We start from the raw sequence: 22292 nt of genomic DNA, 5'->3' as shown, positions 1-22292 counted from the left end.
TAAACACATCCTTCACATTTTACTAAAAGCTCATGAGGACCCTGCTCGATACAATAGTATAAATGTTTCCACAGGGCCTCAGCTTGATCTGCAGAACATTAAGTGGACACAACAAAGACATCTTTGTGAGCCTTAAATTCATTGTGCCACAATGTTTGCACCACAGTGGTCAAAATCAAATTTAAAAATAAGGCACAAAAGGATGCAGTGGGGAGTCAGGCCTGTGTGCTGAGGTCAGGCATCAGAGAGACAACCCACACCAAATGACAGACAAGAAAAAATCTGCTTACACATTCAATTGATTCATATCAAACTGCTCAGAAGTTAGGAAGCTTCTGAAATAACAAAACTACTGTGTATAAAACACTGAATGGGGGGGAACATTGAATTTAACCAATTATAAAGTAAGTTTGGCCTCATGAATGAAAAACACAAAAAGAACAGTTGGGGGCTTAGCAGAAATCAGTACACCTCAGACAGTGGGAAAAGTAAACCACCCAACTTTGGTATGGACCATGAGTTCATATTCCAAAAACATTTGTCAGGGTTTCATTTTTGTTTTGCTGTGTTCAATCCACCTCTATCAAAGGACACAAGAATTTAACTCTTGTATCACTAACTCAATATTAAAGTAGTATCATCAGTTTTTAAAAATCAACTTTGTTACTGAACTTGATGAAAGCCAGAAGCACGGTCTAAAACCGAAAGCACATTCTGTAGCCCAGACCTCAATTTCAGCTCTTATTACAAGGGTGGTAAAGAAAGAGAAACAGCAAAATTAAATGTTGGGTCCAACTGTTAGAAAAAAAATGAATTTATATTCAAATTTACTATTCTGCACATCAAGTGCCTCTTGGCTAAATGGAATTGTATCCAGTGATTCTGATCCTATAACTTATTCCAAGTAGTACAGACGTTAACTGGAAAGATTTACAGCTGGACCCTGTTTCTGAAGGCTGCTGTCACCCATCATCCCAACAGTGAGACTTCATTAGCAGAGAACCTGTGAGCCAAAGCGCAAGGCCAACTTACAGCGTATCTCCCTGCTGTGTGAGTAACTCACTGTACAGTGGCCAAAAGTGTTCTTTGCTATCCAAACTCTATTTTCTGGGCAGACTATCCCAATGACTTCAAACACCAAACTCAAAAATTCTGCCTCATAGGCTTAATAACAAAAATAGTTAAAAACCATGAAGAGTGAAGAAATCATCTGAAGTGAAGTCTGGGAATGTATCCCCCTTTGTCCCCGCCACAGTCCAGAGTGAGAACCAATCAGGAGGCTTACCAAGCAGCACTAGCAATCTCAGTTTAGTATTTTTTTTTTTTTTTTTTTGAGAGAGAGAGAGAGAGTGTGTGTGTGTGTGTGGTGTGTGTGTGTGTGGCCAGCTCAGCCCACCAGGGGGTGGGGCTGGCTGGCATGTGGTGCTGGGGGATTGAACCGCGGTCCCTAATGCTTTGCTAAGCTTGTTCTAAGTAGGTGCTTTAGACCACTGAGCCATCTCTCCAGCCCCAGTTTAGTATGTTTTAATGCTTGTCTGGCACATGGAAATGGCAGAGGGTCAGGGAAATTTGTCTCTGGAGTAAGCACAGAGAAAAGCCCGAATGTATGCATCTGTAACGTCCCTTTAAGCACTACAAGTTCTGTGAACTCAGGATCAAACTTGAAGTGAGGCAGAACAGAGCTAGAATTTCAAAGCCACTGGAAAAGAAAGAGTTAATCACAAAACCTGCAGCTGATCTTACACACCAGGAGCAGTGTTACAACCTATCTAGCATTCCCGTGTGGGCTTATGTCATTTACCTTCAGTCAGAATCATTATCTATGCAGCAGCTACAGCCCAAGAATGCTGATTTGCTTCAGACAAGCAGGCTCTGGCCTGTGTCAGGCTAGATGACGCTGACACTATGTGGATGGCTTGTTTTGGCTCTCATGTACAGTAAGTTGCTCTGCCAGCATTTACATCTGCAACACTCCCTTCCCCTCTTGGACTCCAGAGGTTCAGCTGCACCTCTTAAACTATACTGGTTTTACAATTTGGCTCCAAATTCACAGAGAAAACATCAATCAAGGATTTATTCAGTGAACTGGGTTACTACAGTATAGCTATTTTTAATGTTTAAATGGAGATATCACATTTAAAAATAACCTGCATCCCATTTATTAGTTACTTTAGCTCAACTCAGTCTTGATTTCCAAGGTTGCCAAACCACTGCCTAATGTGATTTAACTCACACACTAACTCCCTGCTCAGGAGGAAATGCGTCTGCCTGAGCTCATGTTTAGAAACGGCCTAAGACAAGGCCCACTGTCACCAACACCCCGGGAAATGTCTTTTTCATATACAGTTTACACTGCTAAATCAGCAAGGAAATCCAGGAGTCAAACACAGCATCTGTTACTGTCATGTTTCTCAAAGTATACTGAAGGTGAGTTAGTAAGAATTTCATTCTTAAAAAATGCATTCCTCTTTGGATAAGGAATTAAGTCTTTACTAAGAGTTTGTGGTAGCTTTTAATATGCCATGTGCAAATCTGCAAGAGCACTTCAAAAAATTACTCATTCTTCTCCACCCCTGCCGTACCCTCACAAACATCTCCTATTTGCACCCCGCTCCACAGAGCAGATCCCAGGACATATCCTTGGCACTGCTGTATCTGGAGACTTCATTACCTCCTCAAGCTGCGAGGGACTTAACAAAACTCAGTGTCAGATCCATTTCTCAGACTTAACAAAACTCAGTGTCAGATCCAGAAGTCTGGGATTGAACTCACAAAATGAACTTATGAGCAGAAAGAGAGGAGTATACTGATTTATCACTGCACCATTTTCATCTCCCCAGCAAAAATGTTTAAAAAAACAATAAATCATGCCAGTCAATCTTGACGGTGGCTAAGCATAACACCTGAGCAAAGCGATCACGACACAAGAGCTGCTGATGGCAAACACTGAAAGTTTCACCTGTCCAAATGGAAAAGTGTACAAGCGTATAAAACAACTTATGACATGTTGAAAACCAGCGATCTGAGTGATCACTTAAGATTCTCTATGCAGCATAGTTGACAACATTTAGAGCTATCTTCTTTGTATAGCCACTTGTCACTTAACAATAGGGACATGGTCTGAGAAATGCAGTGCTAGCTGATTTCAGCACCTGGGAGCACAACAGCATGTACTTACACAAACCAAGACAGCTATGATGTCACTAGATGATAGAATCTTATGAGACCACAATTTTACATCCCACTGCTGATGAAAATGCCATTATGCAGCGCATGATTTGCTACTGATAACTAAAGCTGCTATGGAAAACTTCTCTACTTGAGGAGTTCATTTACTTCTGAGCAGGTTCTCCATCTCAGCATGCTGACATTGGGGGTGGGTAACTTTGCATTATGGAAGCCTGTCTAGTGCACCGTAGGACGTCAAGCACCTCCCCGGCCTCTGCCTACTATCAATATTCCCCCCAGCTGGGACAACCACACTTCCCCAGGTGTTGCTTAGATGTAAGCAAATTATCCCCAGCTGGGAACTATTGCTCCTTAGTCTAAATTAAAGTTTACACCATGACTCTGCTTCCCTGGAGAGCGTCCCTTCTACAGGCCTGATGTGACACAAGAGGAAATACCCAATGATCATCAGCAGCAGAGATTCCTCCCAATTCTGTGTGACCAGAAACATGATGAATGTGAATGTTGCAGAACGGTTAGGAAGAAGCACTGCACAAAGAGAATCAGAGTTAATTTTATACTCATTATATGAGTCTGAATTATCTGACTAATGATGCTTAATTGATAAATACTCTCACAATTAGAAAAAAGCTAATTGTATGACTTGTTAAGGGGCACAAGAATTGAGGCAGTTCAAGACTAAAAAATAACAATCATCAAAGGCTCAGACCACAGCCTACTCCCTGATTAAATAGGCTCTATAAAATTTATGAATCAACTATCTCAAGTCCTGCATAAAACTGCTTGTGTGTATTGTAGCTGCATCATTTTCTTCAAATGATCAAAAAGAAATCCCTCACAGGTCATGAAGAAGTATCTTGGCATGTGTCCAGAAGTACATTATCTAATTTTAAAGTGGTTTCTTCAATATCCACATTTTCAGTTTTGTCATAACTGTCAACTCCAGGTACATCGCTCTCCCTGTTTTGCTCTTTTCTTAGTGTCTTTAAGCACTTGTCAAGTCTCCTGATGAACAAGTCCACATCCTGTGTCTTCATGCCAATGGCTGCTGCAGCGTTGAGGTAAGCACAGGGGTAGTCATTTGTATGGGACATAAAGCCTCTGAAAATGTGGCCACTCACCGTTTGCACAAACCCAAGAGGCACAGCCCTAAAAGGGAGAAGATTTATCAACTTAATATGTCTGGTTATATTAACAGAATGTCACCCATAAATAAAAGATATCTATTATTAAGCCATACACTCACTTACTAAGTTTAAAAACAGCCATAAATCATGGCTCATACAAACAGATTATGTCAGCCTTAAAATGAAATTATACAATATGCTGCTATTTTACATGAAAAAGTACTGTCTGATCACCATTTATTTATTTTCTATGAAAAACGAACAAGCTCTAGGAATGTCAAACACTTTCACACCTTAAAGGCATTAAAAAGAAAATTTCTGGTATTGTGCCATTCCTGGATCCAGACCTCACATATGTACACTCTGAGTTAATCACATGGACTGGACTGACTGCCATGTGCCACCTCAGTCTGATCGTGCTTTGCAATGGAAGGTTTTAGAGCAAATACTCAATGAAGATGGATCGCTGCTTACAGCACAGTGCTGGCCAGCAAACCACAACATCCTGCAGGGCACATGCATTTCCTACTGGACCTCATGGCATATTAGATATAAGTAGATTCTGATCTTTTACTCCTTTTCTTTAAAGAAGTCAATTAAGATCAACCTAAACATAGACAGTGGTACACTAAGAGCAAAATCAAATCAACCATTTGGGAAATGTCAAAACTACACTGTATAGAGAGCTCATCAAGGTAAAAGCTAGTTGATCTAAGATTTTTCTACTTTTGAAACTCTGAACTGAGGTTTCTATCATGGTAGAGTGAGACTCTTTACAGAGGAATGTAAAGAAAAAGATTCAAATTACTCTTCTCTGACCTCATCAAATACACAATGTAAAATAACACTGATTTTCATACCAAGAGTATATTGAGGAAAAAGTATGTTTCCAAAGCAATAGTTAAGAATTAGCAACTGGGTATGGTGGCGCACACCTGTAATCCCAGCTCCTGGGAAGCTGAAGACAGGCAGATTACTACAAGTCTGATCTATATAGTGAGACCCTGTAGAGACCTGTAGATTCTTACAGAAAAATACTAAAAAAAAAAAAAAGAATTACAGAACTCTTTTAGTTCAGGAAGCAGGAATTTTCTTAGCAACACTCCACATGAATTTTGTAAGGAAGACAACTTATTTCTAATACTATCACATCACATCACATCACATCACATCACATCACAGAGGGTCATCTAACAAAGGACACAGGGACAAAAACCTGTACAAAGAGATAGTGAAACTTTGTTTCTACATATCTATTAAAACACACAAGATTTGCATCTTTCTGGGACTATTTCGGCTACAGGAAGACAGATAATAGACTTTCAGATTCTCTACCTCTTCATTTTTTGACACCACAATGAGATGTCAGATACATGGGAGACAGACACCTGTTGAGGAAAGGTACTTTATGAGAGTTAACTTGAAGAATCCAGAAACTCATTTAAACACACTCACCTGGCACCAGAAACTTGTCTGGTAAAAAGCATTGAGCCAAGCTGAGTGACAGCTTTGTCATGGTGTGCATCTAGTGTCTTAAGTGTCATAGCTGAAAAAGAAAAAAGTAGCCCAAAAGAAGTTTCAGTTTATCGTCACAAAAATCATTTAAAATAAAACGATAGGGAAATTACTGTACTTCTCATTGTCAAGTGTCATAATATCACTTTAATGTACTTAATTATAGCAAGGACTTCCTTATCAAATATATATATATATTCAGTATTGAGAACAAAATTCCTGGTCATCTCCCAGAAAGCAAATTTTTCCAGCTAAACAGATCAAACAATGGCACGATCAGCATGGCTGTTAACATGAATTCAACCACATTTCAGGAAGGTATAAAATGAGAATGAGGCCTACACCTCAGTATAGGTAAGACTAAGTAAAATCCTTTCTGCATATGGAAATGATCACTCCAAAACTGTATTCCATGTACACCAGCACTATTATAGCTACCATGTACTGAAGACTGACCATCCTACACACTGCAAACACAATCTCAGGCAATCTCTCAATAAATCTGCATTGAGAGATCATTACCTCTACTTTAGAGTTAGGGAAAAGGAGGTTAGAGGACAGTGCCTGACAGAATTGATCCTCTACCCACTATCACCTTTCACAAACCAGCAAAGGTTGGGATCATTATTACTGTCTCATCCACGTGCCCTCCTTGCCACATGTAGTGAGATTCAAAGCTGCCCCAACTACCACAGTTTACCCTTTCCTGAAAAGATATTAGTTACAAGTGATCCATTTTCCTCAGATGTATGAGAATTATGAAAAATATTATAATATACATATTTGCAAATTACAAGGGGTTATTATGAAGCTTTTAAGTTAAATGTATTAAGATCAATATCCACATTATCATTTTCAAGTAGCTCTTGTATCACAGAACAGAAATATATACAAAGAAATGAAATTATAATAAATACCAACATACAGAGGCTAAAGAAAATAAGTAACAACATTTAAAACAATGTAGAAAGAGCTTCAATTTCTGGTATGTTGGTGCTTTATTAACTAGAAGAAGTTCTAATCCCTGCATTGTTACTAGAGACCAAGATATTTTGGTTAGAAGCAATAATTAATTAGTTCTGCTTTTTTACTGGATAGGGTATCTTAGAAACAAAGTATTCCTAAGGCTAAATTTGCTCAATTTACTAATATTGAAATGAATTTACAAATATTATAATCAAAAAGTTTCCTCTTTTCCTACAAACATCAACTTTCTCCTAAGAACAAATCAGAAATATTGATTTTCTTCTTTTAAGGTTAAAAATTACCTAATGAAATGGGATTGTGAGGGGTCTGCAACAGTCTTTCATAGTATGCTTCTGACAACTTCTTTAGTTGGTTAGACAAATACGAAAACATTTCCTGAAATACAAAATGTCACCTTTGAAACAAATTGAACAGATATTGCAACGTATCAGATTTAATAATACAAAATCTGACTGGTATGAAGCCTATACCATAAACTGTCTCATCCACGTGCCCTCCTTGCCATATGTAGAGATTCAAAGCTGCCACAACTATCAGAAACCACAGGAGTGAGGTAAAGTCACAAGAGCAGGCCATCCCTCGCTTTGGGCCTATAGTGTATCCATCACAAATCCATCTTCTCTGAACCTCTGGAGCTCCCACTCGCGTCTAGGCAGCCATCAACTTCTCTCCCGGACAGAGCACTAGATTTTAAATCATTTCTGTGCATACTCCTCTGACCCTCTACAATCTATGCTACACAGAGAGGCCAGAATGGTTTTTCGAAAGCATAAATTCAAAAGCATTGTGCTTGTCCTCTGAGGACTTTCTCCAATAACATTCTTCACCTCTATGGCCCCATTCAATGTAACCCAGTCAAATACGCTGTGCAGTCCTTCCTCCACTCCCAGCCACCGACCACATCAGTCTTCTCTCTAGCTGTTCTGGTGTCTGCCCCTCTGCACTTGTTTTCTCTGGATTTCTAACACCATCCCACGGCCCTGCTGTCACACATGAAGGAAGTCTTCCTTTGTTATTTCCCCACTGACACAGCTCTATAACTCTACCCACTGCAATTCTCAATATCGCCCCCCAAAACCATCACCTAGTTTGGGTTTTTCACTACATTTACCATAATCTGAAACTGTCTCATTTGTTTGCTTAAATGTATGTTGCCTATCCTTAACTACTACAATGGAAAACCTCCTTGAAGACAGGAACTCTATCTTTAGTACAGTTCCCGGAACATCAAGAAAATCATGTTACATGTTGGGATACAAGTTACACATTAAGTGGTTGTTTTAAAATAAATTTCCTTTTTTCCCCAGCATTTGGAATCAAATCCAAGTTCTTGTATACACCAGCAAGTACTCTACTGCTAAGCTACATTCCCAGCCCAAAACATACTGCCTTGAAATCACACAATGGGAAAATTAACAATTCCCTTAATACGTCATTAAAACTAACAATTGTCCTACTCTGAAAAATAATCTGTATTCAATGAGAAAAAACATAACAAGTGTTTTATAAGTATAAAACTGTCCTATGTAAATAAGTAGCAGTTCAATAAAGTTACAAACAAATGTTAAGTTGGGAGTTATATGAGCTAAAATTTTATTTTTTTCTCCCCAGAAGGCCTTTAAATAAGCGTTAGCATGAAAACCCTCTGAAGGACATCTGCAGCAGAAGGAAGCCATTTGCATTAACCTCCTCCTTGCATCCTTAAAACACAGACATTCTAAGGACAAACAAAACACCCCAGGGCAGACAGAGCACCTAGGCAGACAACAGGGAATGACACTTCACCCCTTCAAGAGCCACAAAAGCAGCTTCTATTTTGCTCTATAAAAGGTTCAAGGCTCTCTTGATACCACACAGGGTTCTGGGTAGTTTTTTCCCACAAAAAACACAGGTGACTGACTCCATTTTTGTTCAAATTCAGTAAATATAACACAAGGGCAATTCCTTCCAGGTTTATGAATTATTATTAAGTCTACTTATGACCACAAACACTGTTATCAACACAGTACAGTATATATTTTATATTCTTACCTACATATTTTGCCAAATAATTCTTAAATTTTAGGGATACTTTACAAGATTAATTTTCAATATATCAGAATAATGGCCCCTTGAGCCAGCCAAATAGCTCAGAGGATTAAAGTGCCTGCAAGCAGGCGCAGGGGCCAGGGGTCAATCCCCTGGCCTGCCATGCCGGCCCCACTCCTGGGGCGCACTGAGACAGCAATTGAGACTGGGCTTGGTGGCGCGTGCCTGTAATCCCAGCTCTTGGGAGGCTGTAAACAGGTGGATCACTAAGAGTCCGATCTAGTAGTGAGACCCTGAACACCGTGTAGACCCTTCCCTCAAATACAATTTAAAAAAACAAAAAAGAATGGCCCCTTTTCTATTTGAAATGCTCTTTTCATTTTAATGTATTTGGTACAAGGTCTCACTATGCAAGTTAACATCCAAACTGCCATCCTTAAGCCATGCGACCAGGAATATTACATGCAATGAGACTTTCTCTTTGGTTATTAAAAAATGTATAGAGAAATAAAGGAAACAGATATCATGTTCAGAAATGGAAAAAATAAGCTGTTACAAGAATTCTTTCTTAGATATGTCAAGATTTCCTGACTCCTGCTTAAGTTAGTATTCCAATTTTCCAATCATCCAACACTGCTTCAGAACACAAACTACTAAAAAAAGTTATTAAAAAATTAACATTTTATAGCAATCAGAGCAATTCAAAATGTTTTAGTATCACACTAGTGTTAACAAAGGACAGAACTGCTGTTTCATTCATGCATTTTCAACTACTACAATGTATGTTACTAATTTACATGTTCTGTTTTTAAAAGCAGCTATATGTTTTCATTCAGATATCAAATATTTTTCCTCATATAGATTATCATGAAAATATTATCCTGTATCTGTCTATGCAATTCTCCCTTATCCTCAAATTCATCAACCTCTCATTAGCAAAAACAATGAATGTGACAGCCACAAACAGCTTTTTTAGACTTCTACATCTTCCCCCAGTAACAAAAAAAAAAAAAAAAAAAAAACCTTGCCTGACCTTCATTTATCCCTGAGCACATATTAATGAAGCAGTTTTCTCCAGCTTATATATTTCAATGGTGAAGACCAATTTAAAATAGCGTTCTATCTAGTTTGGCTGCCGCATTAAGCACGAATGTTGTCACATTTAGAGAAAGAAGAACCTGATGAGTACTTCATTTGCACTTAATTGAGTAAGCTATTTCTGAAAGAAGAAGAAATGTTTGCTTAGTAACACCCCAGAGGGTTCTTTTAAATTTACTGATGCATATAAGGTTATCAAAAAGCTGAATTTGCCCAATGTTAAATTTCAAAAAATTAGCTTTAACCATTTCTATCAATAATCACTTGTTAGTGATTATTAACTTATTAGTGATTATTTAACTGTAGCTATATTAGGATGGACATCTTTAGACTAAAACAATGATAAGATAACTAACTCTCATATATCACTAGTATAGGAGTAATTATATTTTAAAATATTTTTAAAATTAAGTTCACTAAAAATAAAATTAAATAAATAAATAAAATAAAATTAAGTTCACATTCACCAGCAAATATATCTAGTATCACTACTCTGTGAAGGCTTATGACAAGAAAACCAATATGCAAAGAAGCCGTAAGTATCTCAAAGTACAATATCCTAAATCCTGTCATATTAAAAAAAAAAAAAAAATTCTGTCATATTCCAAGTCCCAAGGTCCTCCGTGCTCTCCAACTGATAGCACTACACTTTAAAAACAACTTTTTTTAGACTGCACTACTATCCTACACTAATACTTAGCTAAGCAGTTTTTTTACCTGATACATTAAAGGTACTACAGAACTTGTGCTATTTTTTGCTACAGTTGAATCTATAACTGACATTTATTATAAAATACTTCAGCAAAGGAAAAAATTTATAAGCAGGCCAAGCAAATGTATATAGAAAGATCTTACTTAAAAGAAATGAAATATTATTGATTTTCTATGTCCTCTATACTGCATTTAACTTAATTTTAAAAGACTTTCACTAGACATAAACTGAACTACATACCTGAATGCTAATGTCAGCTATATTTCTAGAATAAAAATACAAAACTTTACACCACAGTTCAAGACGTTAATGGAAAAGTTGAATTGTATAAAGCATTATCTTTCATAGGGCCTTTTCCAAGTTGATTTGCAGTTGTGAAACCTAACTTCTATACTATCCTTCCTCAAAATTCAAACGCTGCATAACTCACTAAATTGTAATCACGTCTTTTGAAACATTGTTTCATGTTACAGAATAAGGTGAAAACAGTGCTTCACACATTACTATGATAGCTCTCATAAGGTAGTTAATAAATCAAGAAAACACAATTCTTCAATGAAAATGAATGGATAGAGGGATGACACCATATGCACGTATGCGCACACTCACGTCCATATTTGAGAAAAAACAGACTGAGTACAACACACTGCTGTCCATGACTGACCAACAAACGAGATCCGCAGAGACTCCGCAGGCTGCTCTCAGAGGCAAAGCGACAAGCTCACGCTGCCATGGTTCCACGGCCAGGCCTAGAATCTGGCGATTTCCAGAGCTTTAATTAACGATCACTGCAAATTGACCAATTTAACTCTGTTAAGAACACTGAAGTTATGAGTCTCCTGATCTTTTAGAACTCAGTTTGCCTTCCAAACTTCAGCTCACCAATTCTAGCTGCTGAGGCAACCATTCTGCCATTTTCCCTTCTACACTTAGACAATTCAGCAGATATTTGCAACAAGAAATGATTACTTGCCGGCCCTGTTGAGCAAAGCACTCTGCTAAAAGGAAGAAGCAGAATAACAGTCCCTGGAAGCACAACTGGGTGAGGATAAACATCTAACACATTTCTTTTCTTCAAAAAATTGTCATAAATAAGGTCTCTCACATTGTAGCACCTTTTCTTAAAGGCCTCTTTGGTTAAACTCGTGGTCATTCCTCCCTCAGCGAAGCAGGTGCACTGACCAGGAAGAGGCTAGGGCAAGGAGGCCCCACTCACAAAGTTCCACTCTGATCCCTTCACCCCTCAGAAAAGACGACCTGCGAAGGAATGGCTTCAAGCTGAGTTCTTGTCTGCTTCTACTGTGAAAAAGATAAAGCCTTTTCTGAAGAGAGATAGCTAGATGAAATAACTTCTAAAAATATCACTGTGGTGAATAAGGGCAGAGAATAAAAAAGAAATCCTAAGTTTCCTCTAGCATTCCTTTTTTTAGTACACCTAACACCAATAATATAAAAAGGAGCTCTCAGTGATGGTATATAAATAGCTCTGGCTAGAGCAAAATAGCTTTGCCTCAGCTTCTCCAGAGCTGAACCAATACACTCTCACAATTAAATTTTCCCGGCTCAAAAGCAAGTCCCTTTAAACAAAACAAGCTTTACTTCTACAAAAAATCCAATAAAGAAACAAGAGTTATGCTACATACATGCAATTATGATTTAGAAAGACATTCACATTTTTCAACAGAAAGACCTATGCACTAAATGAAGTTGTTAAAAAACCAAAGTTTATTTACTTACAACAATAGGGCTCTCAAATGAGAATTTTAATACTTTGAAAATTATACCTATGATATTCTATTTTGAGTAAATTCTCCATATAGAATTTCAGATAAGGGGCTGGGGAGATGGCTCAGTAGGATAAGCGACTGACTGGCAAACGCAAGGATCTGAGTTCAATCCCTGGTTCCAAAAAAAAAGAATTTTAGATAAAACTTATTAGTCTAGTAGAGAGCCTCTGGGGTTTTAAATATCTCTGCTAGACAGACTGGAAGGGTCACAGGTCCAATCATCATTTTACAGCTCACATGCTGAACACAGAGTGATCGATCTCACTGGATGAGAAACTGCAGCAGTGACCAGACAGGAAGCACGGTGGCCTTCACATGGCACTCACCTCAGCTCCACCAGCAGCCCTAGTACTGATTCGCAGTCAGAACTCTGGCAACCCCCTGACTTCTCTGAGCCAGTTTCATCTGTAAAATGGGATAATACCTACTTCATAAATTTAGTACCTCATGGAATTGTAAGGAAAGTAGCACAGTTTGTGGCATACAATATACATTCATAAAACTTGTTGGTTCCCCAAGTACTTTAGTCTAACACAAGTTTTCAGGATAAGAACAAAAACCAAGTGGGGCTGGGATGTAGCTCAGGGTTAGAGCATGTGCTCAGTATGCAAGCAGTCCTGGGCTCAACCTGTGGCACCAAAAAATAAAATTAATAATAACTAGCAGGACTCTTACAGACATGCACTAATACATGGTAGCTGTCTCAGTTATCTTTCTCTTGATGCTGAGACAAAACACCTGACACCCAAAATTAAGGAAGGAAAGGTTTATTTAGCTCACAGTTAGTGGACATTTCACTCAGCCAGCTCCAAGGCAGAGGGGCACAGAGCAGAGGGCAACAGCTCATGGCTGCAGAAAACAGCGAAGCGCAAAGGTGGAGCAGCAGCACGAGCTGGCCAGCCTCTCTCCCCTCCTTACATGTGTACACAGATTAACTGCTCCAGAGCAGGTGTATCACTCACACCCATAATCTCAGCATTGGATCATGAATTAATCACAAACACTGGAAGCTGCCCCAGTGACTGCATGAGACTTTTGGGGGACAACTAGACACAAACCATAACAGTAGCTATAATACTGTTCTTTCCACTCTACCTCGTGTATCTAAATCAAAGAAAAAGAACAAGGCTCTGGATGTTACAAAGACAGTCACCTCTTGACAGCTGAGAAGCAGCTACCTAATTTATGAATGCCAACTGAACATGAAATCTCTGCTATCAGTGTATTTATGCAGTGATAATAAAGCGCAAAGTGACGGCTGCTCCTTGGTGTTGCTTTCTGCCGCCCACAGCATGAACTGTTTTCTTCTGCAATGCCCCTCTGCTGTGTCACCCTGCTTGGGAACCAGCCGACTATGGATGGAAACCTCTACAAACTATGAACTACACTAAGTCCTTCCTCCTTTAACTTGTCTGCCAGCAGGAGACTGCTGCTCTTCACTGAAGTCAAAACAACAACAGAAGTACACATACTGGACCAATTCAGGACACTGAGGCAGTCACGACACGGCAACGACAGACACTCAAGAAAGAGGACTTCTAGAACTGCATCAGGATGCAGCAAGAATGAAGGGATAAGTGTATCTGAAATGCAAGGACTATCTGAGGGGGATTAATGACCATGTGTCTTTTACTGTAATAATTTTTAAAATGTAAATATTCACCATATGTTGATCATGTGTCATACAGACAGTTAAGTCAGAAGTATGCTCTCTATGGAAGGGCTGGGAGGAAAATGTCCACTAGGAGGGTTAGAAAAAAAGACTTCAACTGTTTATTTCTCTAAAGAAATATCTGATGGACATGTAACAACAACAACAAAAAACCCTGTATTATGTCCACCTGATACTATTTCTAGTAATATTATCTTGGAAATCATTACACTTGATCTTAGGAAAAGGCCGAGAAGCAATTTTGGAAATCATTATAAGAAAAAAAAAAAGGAAGTCCTCATGAAGAGTGAGCTGTGCTGCCTGCTGGGTCCATTCACTGGGCAAGCTACATGTTCCTGCAGGTCAGCGCCATGCAGGCAGATATCCATTCACACTGAGCACAATGTGTACATGTGCAGACCACTAGAATCATCTACAAGCAGCTATTCTAAAGTCAAACCCTACATGCCAAAAGACCAAAAAAAAAAAAGACACAAGAGAAATTCTTAAGGTTAGGGAAACACAGCAGAACACGCTTAACAGCAACAATTCCAAATTCCTGAAGTAAGAAAAGCAGGCAGAAAGCAATATTCCTAGGTGTGTAATACCTATTATACATAACATCTAATCACTCATTTCTTTCCACAAGTTTTCAATTACATCCATATAGGAATGTTCTATAAGAATATAGAATTTAGACTAAAAGTCAACAAAATGTTGCTTTCTAATGTCCCAGAAAGATATTTATTCTGAGTAAAATAACACTTAACCATGATTCCCAAGTACCCTTGGTTAGTGCATTTATAAACGTTTTAAGAACATTTACAATATGCCCAGCAAAGGATGTTAAGACTAGAAGGACAGATGGCAGACTCCAAGTGGGTGCTAGTCCACCTGATTACTCCTCAATGACCAAATTTCATTTTAGACACTTGATGGCAATTTTTACGAAGTGTACACTTCGAGTAAGTACTGTGCTAATAACAAGATTAACTACAAAAGAGATAATTATTTAAGAGATGTTTCACATTATTAACTAATGTTTTAATTCAAGAACAAAATATTAAATAGCATATGTATTTAACATTATAAAATAACAACTTGGGAGTCCAGGGAGATAGCTCAGTGGCATAAGCACCTGTGTGGCAAGCACAAGGTCCTGAGTTTAATCCCCAGTACCCCAAGAAATAAAATTTAAAAAGTAAAAACACAACATGAAATCTTTATAAAGTTTTATCTACATAATAAAGTACACATCAAAAATGACTAATTCCCTATGATGAATGTTATCATTAAGTATATCTAAAATGTACCAATAATACAAAGTCTTGCCACAAAAAAAATGACAAACATAAAACAGCAATGGTCTCATTGTCAGACGTAATGTTCTACTTACTCAGTTTAAAAATAAATCTTAAATCCAGGTGTGCTGGTGCACCCCTGTAATCCTAGCACTCAAGAGGCCGAGGGAAGATTGTTAGGAGTTTAAGACTAGCCTGGGACACAGATGAGCTTAAGGCCAGTCTGAACTGCATAGGAAGACCCTGTCTCAAAAAGACAAAAAACTCAGGTTAACAATTTCTGACACTGCCAGTCAAGCGGAAGACCCAATACTATTCTGGGCTACTGGACTCTTTTAGAATATTTTGCTGAGCTTACACACCTATAATATTCAAGTAACAGAACTTAACAAAAAAAGGGTATACAGATAGATGTATGTCCATTTTGTATCTGTGTATTCCAAGTGGTTAGGATAGATTATATAGTTACATTCTCTTAATGAATAGAGTGATTTGTTCTAATGGTGTTTGTAAATAGGATATCAGGTCCGCATCTTGTACAGCAATTAACCACTAGGAAAAATGTATGCAATGTGTTAATTATTGAAACTGCCCTACCAATTTGATTTGAAACTGTCTCATTGCTATTTATCAATAAAATTATGGGAAAAAAAAGACAAAAAGAAGTACATTTTAGCAAAACCTCTCAGTGTTCAACATAAAACAAAAAGTAGCTAAGAAACAAGACGGAAGAAAACATAAAAAAAAAAATACAGAACTAACAAATTACATTTCCAAGGACTGATACAGCGGAGAGGTATGCAGTCTGTTCCTGATGCTATTATCTATGTCAGTACTACAACACCATGGTATTACACGTGCCCTCTTCAAGTGTCTGCTGTTCACAGGGCCAAGTGGTGGCTCTCAAACTTGGATGTACATCCAACACACCAGGGAAATTTGTTAAAAATGCAGATGGCTACATACACTCCAGACCTGACTCTGAATCTACTCTAACAGAAAGCTAATCATACACAGTACTTGAGAACAGGATCTCTGAAGACAGCATAGTACTTTGCTCTCTAGCTTTGGTTCAAAATCCCCTGCAGGAAAAAAAAAAAAAAAATCCCCTGCAGCACTCTAGTCACACCAGCCACCAGTACTGGCTTCTGAGTGCTGCAGGAAGGGCAGTGAATGAATGCACAAGTTGTGCATTTGTCAGGAGCCAAGTTCCAAGGTAAGCGTTCTCATATACTCAGTTTTTCCCTTCATAATTCTCATCAGATTTGTAATTATTTATTTAATAGCTAGATTTCCCCCAAACTCTATTTGGTAATTTGGCCACATGGTCCAAATAATCCCCAGTACCCCAATATTTACTTGACTAAGTGAAGGAAAAGCATCGATACTGCTAACAAAATGTGGAGTCAGTTTATGGACTGGGGGAAAAGTCTGGACTTTGTCCTCTAGACAACAGGAACTCAAAGCAGAATAACTCAGATCGTACTATCAGAATATTAATCTGGCACTGCTCTACAATATGACAAACTAAGTAGACCACAACTAGAAATCAGAAGAGTTAGTAAACCACTAGACCCATCTAGAACTATGCTGTGTGGGTGTAAGCTAGGGAGTGATGGCAGAGGCAGAGGGCAAAAATAAAATGTCAGAAACGTTACAAAGGACCTAACAGTTCAAGGACTTAGGGATCTAAGAGAAATTAAATGATCAGTGTTAGATGTCTAGTTTAAACAGAAAAGTAGGGCCAGGGAGATAGTTCAGTGAAATACGTGCTTGCCTGGCAAGCACAAGGTCCAGAGTTCAATCCCTAGTACCACCAAGGAAAAAAAAAAAAGAAAGAAAAAGAAAAGGTAGTCTATTGGCTCATCTAAAAGCTCTGTCTATGAAGAGGTATGGCTAGATCCAGAGTTTCAAATACTCAGTTGTTTTCTAATATTCCCTAGTCTAAAGACATCTCCCTTCACAACTACAAATAGGGCACCTAGCAGTCCTCAGACTCTTTTATCTTTACACCTTACTATGCTCAAAGCAAAAAGGTTTCTGTCTCTCAAGGATCAAACCTACCAGATGGACTTTACTTCCACATGCCTATGAACCCGGCCAGCCAGACCACATGATCACAGCTATGAAAGAAGAAAAGAGCCAGGGGAGGTGATGCACGTCTATAATCGCAGCACTCAGGGGGCTGAGACAGGAGGATCACTGTGAATCTGAGACCACCCTGAGCTACATGTGCAAAGCCAGCTTCAACTACATAGCGAGACCCTGTCTCAAAGAAAATAACAACCAAAAAAAAAAAAAAGAGAGATGGACAGAAACAGAAAGAGACAACTTTGTGATTGACAGAATCCCCAGGACAACCTAGAGCCACCAAGGATTCTGTACAAAAAATATTCTAAAATATAACTGTGACTTTCTGATGGGAGTACTAAATTTACTGTTTTTACCTCTTCTAGATATGAGTAGAGCTAAGCCTTCAGTTATAGCTAGCTACACAGCTACAAGTCTAGACTACTTATTTATATAAGAAAACGGTAGTCTAGAGATTAAGACACTGAGAGACCACATTACCTAGAATCAAGCCCCACAATGTACTTCCTATTACCTCTCTGTCCCTCCATTTTCTGTGAAAATGATGAAATAAAACCTCACAGAGTTGTTCTAAGGACTAAATGAACACATGACAATGTGCCTAGAAAAAGGATTACCACATAGGTGGTGTGATATAGAAGTACATGACTGGTCAGTGTGCTATCGTGGCTGCCTCCATGTCCTGATTCCATTCACAACTTTACTTCTTACAATCACTTTGACTTGGGAAAGAGCCAGAAGCTGCAGGGGCAGAGCCAGTGAATAAAGTGGTTGAGGACGCACTATAATGCTGTTATAAGCCTGCACGTCCTTTCGATGGCAGTTGGCAGCAGTATTCTCTAAACTTTTGATCAGCCCTGTTAAAGACACTCAAGAAAGTGGGCTTCCAGACCTGCATCAGAAAGTGGCATAAATGATGGCATAGGAGTGTCAGAAGCAAGAGGGGGTACTTTGAGGGGTATCAATAGCAAGGTGTCTTTCACTAAATTTTTTAAAAATATAAACATTCACTGTCGACCCTTGTAATGCTCGGTATTGAGAATATTTTGTGCGTACATAAATGTGTATGCTCATACAAACTTCACTGAAAGACTATACTGAGAATGAGTTTACACAAACTTTTCTACTGGTGAAATCTTAATCTTGCCCTTTTTGATCCATCAGTGCTGTTGGCAGTGTGGATCATCCTTTCCTCAGTGGACTTCCTTAAGCATGATTCCTGTCTTGTCACCTTCTCTTACACAGCACAGCTATTAGGAACTCTTGTGGGCTTGATCGTTAAAATTAGAGACCTACAATCTAACCAAATTTCTCATCACCACTGCCACCATCCAGCTCCAAGCTAAAGTTCACTTTGAAACTACTGTGAAAGCTTCCTTAAGAGGTATCCCAGCTGTTACCCTTGCCACCCTAATTTATTCCCAAACCAGCAACCAGAATGACCCTTCAAAATATGACCACTCGGGTTACTTGACCTGAAACCCTTCAGTGGAATGAGGGTGTAGCTCAGTGGAACTTTGGTCAAGTTTACTGAGGTATAATTTGTACACAACAAAATTTCAGGTGTCCTTTTGCAGGTTGTCAATGAATTTTCTATGAATTCTGACACATGTATACAGCCATGAAATTACTTTGACTATTAAGATAAAAAATATTAGGTCTGACCAAATAGCTCAGCAGATTAAAGTGCCTGCTTAGGCAGAGTGCAGTGGCTGGGGTTCAATCTGCAGCAAGCCATGCCAGCCCCGCCCCCGGGGCGCGCTGAGAGGGCAATTGAGACTGAGTTCAGTGAGGCACATCTGTAATCCCAGCTCTTGAGAAGCTGAACATTGACAGAGCACTGTGAGTTTTATCTATGACCCTGTAGACCCTGTCCTAAAATACCAAAAAAATAAAAAAATAAAAAATATTTCATCATCCCCTAATGTTCCCTTCCACACTCCTAGTTCCTGGCAACACTGATCTATCCTCTGTCCTCTATTCTTTGCCTTCTCTGGGACAGCATATAAATGAAGCCATAATGCACAGTCTTCTGAGTCTGGCTTCGTTCTTTCATCATAAGGTATTTGAGAACCATTATTTTGTTGCACATGTCAATAGTGCATTCCTTTTTATTGCTGACTATGGATGTACCACAGCTTGTTTATCTCCCCATCAAATGATAAGATATCTGGGTTGCTTCCAGGATTAGGCAATTATGAACAGAATCACTATAAACACTCAAGTATAGATTTTCATATAAACAGAAACTTTCATTTCTCTTGAGTAAACAGCTAGGAGTGGGATGGCTGATTTACATGACGAGTATATGTTTAACTTAATAAGAACTGCCAAAGTGTATTCCAAAGTTTCTGAACCATTTTTCCTACCAACAAGGTCTAAGTTTCACTCACTTGAGATCTTTGCTAACATTTAGTATTGTCAAGTTTATTTTATATTAGCCATTCTAACAGGTGTGCAGTATATCTCATGTGGTTTTAATCTGCATCTCCCGTATAACTATTGAGCATCTTTTTCTCTATCACATATACCTTGAGAAATGTCCTCATGAGAAAATAAACAACTACTTGCCCATGGACTGAACTGAGCTTTAGTCCACTGGCAAGATAGCTCAGTGGACTAAAGCTCCTGCTTAGACAAGCTTAGGTAAATGCTTGCCTAAGCAGGAGCTTTAGTTGACTGTGATCCCTGGCACCACATGCCACGCCTGCCACATCAGCCACATCAGCCTTGCCAGCCCCACCAGCCCTGCCAGCCCCAAGCCCAGGATTGGCTGAGCTGGCCACAAAGTCCGGGTGTAGTGGCACATGCCTGTAATCCCAATGCTGGGGAGGGTGAAAACAGGAGGAGCACTATGAGTCTGAACTGTGTATGTAGTGAGACCTGTAATAGGCAAATAAATTTTTTAAAAGGTCCCCTAAAATGACAGCTAGTCAAAAATCACCTACAGGTCAGGTATGGTAGCAAACACCCGTTAATCCCAGTACTCAGGAAGCTAATGCAGAAGGGTCACAAGCTTGAGCCCAGCCTGGGCAACAGAACAACTTAGTGAGACTCTATATCAAAACCAAAAATAAAAACAGCCTGAGAATATAGCTCAGTGTGAAGGCCCTAGGTTTAATCTCCAGAACAGAAAGAAGGAAGAAAGGAAGGGAGGGAGGGAAAGAAAGAGGGAGAAAAGAAAATAAATTATCTACAGTGATTTTAAATCTGAGTAAATTCTTTACCTCATACCAGATAGCTAAACTCCTAACGTGATAAACTAACAGGAAAACCACCAGTCTTTTGGAGCATTATTCCAGTCAAAAGTATTATTCTAAACTAATTGGAAGGGCTTGCCAGATAGCTCAGTGGACTAAAGTGCCTGTTTAGGCAAACTCAGGGACTGGGGTTCGATCCCCAGCATGCCGTGCCTGCTCCACCCCGGGGCATGCTGAGACAGCAATTGAGACGGGGCACGGGGGCACGTGCCTGTAATCCTGGAGCTTGGGAGGCTGAAAACAGGAGGATTACTATGAGTTCCTATCTGTGTAGTGAGACCCTGTACTAATACATAAAATAAAATAAAAGGAATGCTTACCTTTCTTTCTTTTAACAGCTTCTTATAACCATTTGAGCCCAAAGTTAACAAGGTAATAAGGACATCTAAAGAAGGGGAGGCCGATGCTCTTCCTGAAATAAGGAACAAGTTACACTAAGGACAGTGTGGAGAAAGCTTTAGAAATTGAAATTTACCACGGCAGCCTGTGTACAAATGGGTCTTTGTTACTTTTTTCTGGGAAGAGAAAAAAAAAAATTTACCTGGATACATTTTGCTGATCTCCTGAATGAAGGAATCATTAAAGCCAGCGATTATAGCGCCACCTACTGGAACCATAAAATTTTTGTCCAAACTCTGAACAAAAGCATCTATCCTACCAACTCGAGCCCCCTATAATCAAATAAAATATAGTATCATTAGTTGCCAGAAGGACAGACAATAACTGCTGTGAACAAATAAGCAACAATTAAAATGATAAGTATGTGATGGGGCTGGTGAGATGGCTCAGTGGTCTAAAGCACCTACTTAGAACAAGCTTAGCAAAGCACAGGGACCGCGGTTCAATCCCCCAGCACCACATGCCAGCCAGCCCCGCCCCCTGGTGGGCTGAGCTGGCCACACACACACACACACACACACACAAATAAATAAAAATTTTTTTAAAAAATAAAATAAAATGATAAGTATGTGAGATGATGGCTACATTTGTGTACATTAACCATTTCACAGCATATATATTACAAACCATCGTATTGTACAATGTGAATACATATATATCCATAATTTTAAAAATGAATACATACTATTGAAATACACAGAAATAAAAAACACTCCTCTCATTTTTACTGTCTTTGTAAACATGTCAGTAAAATGTTTTTCAGTATTAAATCAGTTTTTATATGGTGCTCCTTATAAGCAGAACAACACTTCATAGATTCCAGCTGCTTTCACACATGACTCATTCCATCCTCACAACAACCCTGTGAAGCAGGCGGGTTTCCTTTATCCACTGAAGTGGAAACTATACAGAAACACAGCTTTACACCATAACACTGAATAAAGCAAATAAACTCCTCTCATGCCGCGTATCTGTGACCATTTACTTGACAATAAATGTCTACAGAGGGTTCCACAACTATGAAGCAGTGTTAAGCCCCTCTGTGAGCTCGACATGGCCAATGTAATCTAATGGACTATGTCCACCCAAGCTGCCAAAGTTATTTAGATATTTAAGTGCCTCTCTTTGATGTTTGCACAATCTACTA

At 38.9% G+C, this 22292-nt stretch overlaps 1 protein-coding gene across 1 annotated transcript in view; it reads right to left on the bottom strand.

Annotated features, from left to right (window-relative positions):
* Positions 1-3726: 3726 nt before the first annotated feature.
* Sepsecs (Sep (O-phosphoserine) tRNA:Sec (selenocysteine) tRNA synthase) overlaps positions 3727-22292 on the bottom strand; it is a 41212-nt gene continuing 22646 nt past the window's right edge. Inside the window, exons 7-11 of the mRNA XM_004624528.3 lie at positions 21288-21417; positions 21067-21158; positions 7100-7193; positions 5772-5862; positions 3727-4338 (exon numbers count right to left, since the gene is read on the bottom strand). Of these exons, the coding sequence (XP_004624585.1) occupies positions 4032-4338; positions 5772-5862; positions 7100-7193; positions 21067-21158; positions 21288-21417 (714 nt within the window). The 3' untranslated portion in view covers positions 3727-4031. The remainder of the gene's footprint in view (positions 4339-5771; positions 5863-7099; positions 7194-21066; positions 21159-21287; positions 21418-22292) is intronic.

Source organism: Octodon degus, unplaced genomic scaffold (genome assembly GCF_000260255.1).
Source record: "Octodon degus isolate 3935 unplaced genomic scaffold, OctDeg1.0 scaffold00006, whole genome shotgun sequence".
Classification (NCBI taxonomy): Eukaryota; Metazoa; Chordata; class Mammalia; order Rodentia; family Octodontidae; genus Octodon; species Octodon degus.
The sequence above is the reverse complement of the archived record's forward strand: the minus strand, read 5'-3'. Positions and strand labels throughout refer to the sequence as shown.